The following is a 5,397-nucleotide window of genomic DNA, read 5'->3' as shown; positions in this document are numbered from 1 at the left end:
CATCCCTATATGGGATCCGAACCCGGGGCCTTGGTGTTATCAGCACCGCACTCTACCGAGTGAGCCACGGGCCGGCCCAACTAGCATTTTTTTTAATGCTTACTATTTGCCAGGCACAGTTCTAGGCACTTTGCACACACTAACTCACTCTCACAATCCCTTGAGGTAAGTACTATCCATATCCCCAGTTTACAGATGAGGAAACTGAGGCACATAGTAGTCTAATTTGTCACAGGCAGTGAGGATTCAAACTTAGGCAGCCTGATTCTAAAGCTAAACTACCATTACACTTAATTAGCTACGACTTGACACCCATTGTAATTCAGTTGCCTACAAAGAGTTATGAGAGCTAGATCCACAGCTAGTGGGGACAGGGATCAAGGGAGGAGACGGTACCTGAGCTGGGTCTTGTGGGTTGAAGAATTTGCCAGGGTTATAAGAAGGGGAACAAGGCATTTCAGGCAGGGAGAACTGCATGTGCAAAGACCCACGGGCTTGAAAATTACACCCCACGTCCATATCAGGAACGATCAATTGCCCAGTGTGGCTGGACTGCATGAGAGCTATGGGAAGGGAATGAGTGGACGGAATGCAGATTTGATTCTAGAAGCAATGGGGAGCCTTGAAGGACTTTCAACTGGGAGTGGCCAGGTCAGATTTCGTTTTCGCTAGATCATGCTGTTGGCCTTCTGTTGAGCGCACTGGAGGAGGAAGAGGAAGGCAGGGAGACCAGGCGGAGACAGGGTCGAGATAAGGACTTCCTTCACGGCTGTGTTCCTCCACCCTTCCCTACATCGCCAGTACTGAGCGCCTAGGAAGCGCTCGGACCAGACGCAATAGAAGGTCAAGTAGAAGGTCAAGCAGAAATAGTGCCACCTGGGATGGCACTCCCCTGTCCCCAGCCCGGTGGGTTCCAGAAAAGAATGACGACGAGGAAGTGAGGGGGCTTCACCCCTCTGCCCCAGGTTCCAGCCTCCTGCCGCGCCCTCACTCTGCCCGCCGTCCGGCCACCCCTCCGCTGGCCGCCGGCTCACCCTGACTCGGCTCGAACCCCCGGCGGCCTCCCTCCTCCAGCTCCAGGCGCACCGCCGCGCGCCCGCCGCGCTGCCCACACCCAGCGTCAGCCGCCGGTAGCCGGCCGCGAACCTGCAGAGCGCGCCGAGCTCCGCCCGGCACCGGGCGGCCGCCGCCTCGGCCTCCTGCGGCCCCTTCTGCCTCCCGCCGCCGGAGCAGCCTCTCACCCGATCACCGAAGCCCCTCCGGGTGGCGCCCTGGATGGCGACTCAGCCAGACTGCCCCTGAGACCCTCTGCCCCTGTCCTCCGCTCACTCAGGCCACAAGCTTTCCAATGTTTGCTTTTATTCCTTCCAGACACAGACTCAGAAGGGGCCGCGCCTCCCTCGTGGGGCGGAGAAGGGACCAGACGCGGGTGGAGCTGTCCACGCCCGACGGACGCGGCGGGGGAGGTGACTGTCCACTCCTTACTGCACGCCCTCCATCATCTTCAGGAACTCTGCGGGGAAGGAGAGGGACAGAGGGTCAGAGGTCCCACTCGGGACGTGGAGGCCTGGACAGGGTTCTGGCCACGATGAGGGGATGTCTTGTCATTAACTGATAAATTGCACAAAGCTGCCCAGAGCTCCCTACCCTCTGGGGAGGGGTGCAGGGGAACTTGGTCAGACTATGCCCAGCCCCACCCACAAGGCCAAGGACACCCACGTGGGCGCCAGCTGCACCAGTGCCACTCGCCCCACGCTACTGCGGGGCTCCGTCCCCTTCTTCCCAAGCTCCTGTGGCCCTCACCGTCGAAGTCAATGCGGCCGTCATTGTTCTTGTCCCCATCTTTCATCAGGGATTCAATCTCCTCGTCCGTCACATGCTCGCCAGAGGACCTGAAAATCTCAGCCAGCTCTTCCGCATCGATGTAGCCGTCTGCGTTTCTTGGGGTCCGAGGAACAGTGCAGGGCTCAGGGCCCAGGGCATGGTGCCCTGGGCAGCTCAACGCCCCCCCTCATACATCCCCAGCCCAGGAACTTTCATGCCCTGCTGGCAAGACTCAGATTGCTCAGCCCCTTCCACGGTTCCCAGGCCCCCAAAGCACCTGTCGAAGATGCGGAAACACTCGGCCAGCTCCTCCTCAGTCTTCCCCTTCGCGTCCTCTTTCATCTGGCGCACCATCATGACCAAGAACTCCTCGAAGTCAATAGTGCCGCTGCCTGAGAGAAGCAAATGGTGGACTGACCCCGAACCCTGGATGCCCGCCTCTCCCCCTTGTCCCCTGCCTTTGAGGGCCACTGGCTCACCATCTTCGTCCACCTCCTCGATGATGGCGTCCAGCTCTTCTTTGGTGGGTGTCTGGCCCAGCATCCTCATCACGGTGCCCAGCTCCTTGACGCTGATGTCCCCACCACCATCAGCATCAAACATGTCAAAGGCCGCCTTGAACTCTGTGTGGGGAAAGCAGGTAGAGGGCTGAGGTGAGGGCCACTGGACTGTCAGCCCCATGCCTACCCTCCCACCCTGCCCAGACACCAAAACATTCCCCAGCACACTTCCACCCAACACCCAGCCTGCCCACCCTCACTTACCAGCAATCATCTCCTCGCTGAGGTAGGACCGGGCCTCAGCCTGCTGGTCCGTCTAAAGAAGACGCAAGAGTCAGAGAGCAGCAGGGGCATTCCTAGAGCAGATTGTCACCTTAACCCATTTCTTCTCAACCCCCACTTCTATAAGTGCCCTTTGGTCCTCTGGAAGAAAAACTCCAAACTTGCCATACCTTCTGTGTGCCCCCACATCATCCGACCCCAGTTTTGAGAGCAAGAGAGGAGATACAGATTATGCCCAAGGCCCTCTCACTTTCAATGGGATGTTGAGTCAGGAACCCCCCAGTGACCTTGGGCAAGTTAGTTTAGCATGCCTTCACTCTCTTCAAGGCTTTTCAGGGAGGAGATAAAATCAAGGGTGAAAAAGGGCTTTGTCTGGGCCGGCCGTGGCTCACTCGGGAGAGTGCGGTGCTGATAACACCAAGGCCCCGGGTTCGGATCCCATATAGGGATGGCCAGTTCGCTCACTGGCTGAGCGTGGTGCTGACAACACCGAGCCAAGTGTTAAGAACCCCTTAACCGTCATCTTTTTTTAAAAAAAAAAGAAAGAAAGAAAAAGGGCTTTGTAAAGTGCCAGCACCATTCTAATAGTTGCTCAATACATGTTTGTTCTCTGTTAAATAATAATTGCAACACAAAGTTATTGAGCACCTGCTAAGTGTCAGGCCAGGCACCAGGACCAGAAAGAAGAGACAGACACCATCTCCCCTGCCCCCCAGAGAATTTGCAGAGACAGAGATTTTAAGTTTCCTTATCATTCAGTTATTGGAGTAAATCACTCTCATGATGGGCAGAATGTGATTGGGGCCTTAGCCTGAAAATAAAATTTCTGTGGGGGCTTCTAGGTGACATCCAAGCCAGGCCATCTAGGTCAGGGGCTTTGGACTGAGGCTGGTGGTGAGGAAGGGGTGAGGCATCCAAGGAGTTCAGCCGCTGGCTGCTGGCCCTCCTTCTCCCCTTCCTTCCTCCCTTCCTCTTTCCCCATGCCAGGAGGGCAGACTATTTTTAGTAGGGTGTGGGCAACAGCAGCTGGCCTCTGGGGTCTAGTTACTCCTTGAAGTGAAGTGGAGAGGGAGATCTCAGAGTAAGATGACAGCCCCAAATCAGAACCCTTCTCTGGGAGGCTGGGGTCTCTCTAACTCTGGTCTGTCATCTTCTACCCCTTCCCATCACCCTTGGGGCTCCAAGAGCACCTGAGCTGGCTCCAGACCCTGCAGACCTCCCATCTTCCAAAGGAGCCCTTCTCTCACAGACAATAGAAGCATTTGGCCAGACAGGCTTCTACTGCACCCCTGCCACTGGCTTGCTGGGCCACTCACTCTGGCCGTCAGGGTCCCTATCTCTACAATGAAGGAGACAAGGTAAGACCCTCTCACAGCTCTGTAATGACATTGCTGGAAGTCTCAGAAAGTGGGCAGGAAATCAGGAAGCCTTGAGGATCAATTCCTGGAATATCCCAGCCCTCCCCTTCCAAGAGAAGCCAAAGGCTTTCTTCCCAGGCTTCCTCCAAGACACCTGGGCTACATGGAACACCTTATGTTCCACCTTCAAATGCCCAAATTACTGCCACACAGAGCACCCAGATCTGGCCTGAAAGAGGCCCAGAGATGCTCCAGCGAGAAAGGAGTAAAGTTCCTTCCTTCTTGTCCTTACCATGGTTGCTGATCACTGGGACTCCTCCACTGAAGGTCACCTCCTCTGCACTCCACCACCTAAAGATGCCCTGGCCCACTCCAGTCCCCAGGATTTGTAGGGGCATCCTCTCCTCCCACCTTCCTGCTCCCCGGGACTGGATACTCTGCCCAATCAGATCCTGGGGTCAGTGAGTCCCACCCCTCCCAGAGTCCTAACCCATTACCTAATTTAGCCAAGGGCCCTTGCAGAGAAATTTAAGCCTCTGAGCAGATGGCAGGCCTTGGCGTCCTAGATTCTTGTGAGGAGGGCCCGCCCTGCTCCACTACCTTAGAGAGCCCCCCTCAGGAGGTGCACTTGTTCCAGGATGGGTAAGGACAATCCAAATAGTAAAAAGTGAAGCAGCATGGCGGAACAAGAATAGCACAAGCCTTGAAGCCCAAAACCTAAGATCCAACTCCTGCTTCTGCAGACTGTGTGACCTTGGGCAGGTGGCAGTGCCACTCTGAACCTAGTTTCCTCCTCGGTAAGATGCACATAGTCATACCTCCCTCACAGAGACACCATGGTAAACGGGAGCCCAGGTGTAAGTCACCTAGTGACCTGGCTTGTGCCAGATAGAAAGTGTTAGTGCTTGGCAAGTGGAATGTCCTGTCTTTGAACCATGGTAAAAGGCAGGGAACAGAAGGAGGGAAAGTGATAGCTAGGCCATAGTTTATTGAATCTCTACAAAGTGCCACACACTGTGCTAAGCATTTTAACCACATGATCTCATCTAGTACTCATCATATGAGGTAGCAACTATTATTATCCCCATTTGACTAGAGAGCTTTGTAATCATAAACATCTATAGTAATGTTGGCAATTCTTCTTACTAATCCTGACTGGGGAGAAGCTGTGACAGTCAGTCCTAAGGGAACCCGGCCAGAAAAAGTGTGGGAGGAGTCAAGGAGAAGCCGTATGCATTTGCAGGAAAAATAACCATTGAAAGTAAAGATTCTTCTCTCAAATTTACCTTCTCCACGGAAATGGTGTTTGGAATTCACTTTTGCGGGGGAAGGGGTGCGGCAAGAGAAGGTTCTTTAAGTAATAAAGAGGCAGTTGGCCCCTTCCTGGGGCTCAGTGAAAAAATTTGGAGGAACTCAGCTGGTCATATGGAGAG

At 54.7% G+C, this 5,397-nt stretch overlaps 1 protein-coding gene across 1 annotated transcript; it reads right to left on the bottom strand.

Annotated features, from left to right (window-relative positions):
- Window positions 1-1,339: 1,339 nt before the first annotated feature.
- On the bottom strand, window positions 1,340-4,339 carry TNNC2 (troponin C type 2 (fast)). Its single transcript, XM_008571601.1, has 6 exons — window positions 4,257-4,339; window positions 2,589-2,640; window positions 2,304-2,447; window positions 2,102-2,216; window positions 1,804-1,940; window positions 1,340-1,513 (listed from the first exon to the last, which is right to left on the bottom strand). Exons 1-6 carry the CDS (start codon window positions 4,257-4,259, stop codon window positions 1,482-1,484), a joined length of 483 nt encoding a protein of 160 aa, XP_008569823.1. The 5' UTR covers window positions 4,260-4,339; the 3' UTR covers window positions 1,340-1,481.
- Window positions 4,340-5,397: the final 1,058 nt, after the last annotated feature.

Source organism: Galeopterus variegatus, unplaced genomic scaffold, assembly GCF_000696425.1.
Source record: "Galeopterus variegatus unplaced genomic scaffold, G_variegatus-3.0.2 Scaffold706, whole genome shotgun sequence".
In the NCBI taxonomy this organism is placed as follows: Eukaryota; Metazoa; Chordata; class Mammalia; order Dermoptera; family Cynocephalidae; genus Galeopterus; species Galeopterus variegatus.
The sequence above is the reverse complement of the archived record's forward strand: the minus strand, read 5'-3'. Positions and strand labels throughout refer to the sequence as shown.

Bases quoted from the DNA above. Each gene is read 5' to 3' on its own strand.
- TNNC2 (XM_008571601.1), bottom strand. The intron at 1,941-2,101 runs GTGCTTTGGGGG...TCGGACCCCAAG, and splicing joins TGTTTCCGCATCTTCGACAG to AAACGCAGACGGCTACATCG. The intron at 1,514-1,803 runs GTGAGGGCCACA...CCTTCCCCGCAG, and splicing joins CGGCCGCATTGACTTCGACG to AGTTCCTGAAGATGATGGAG.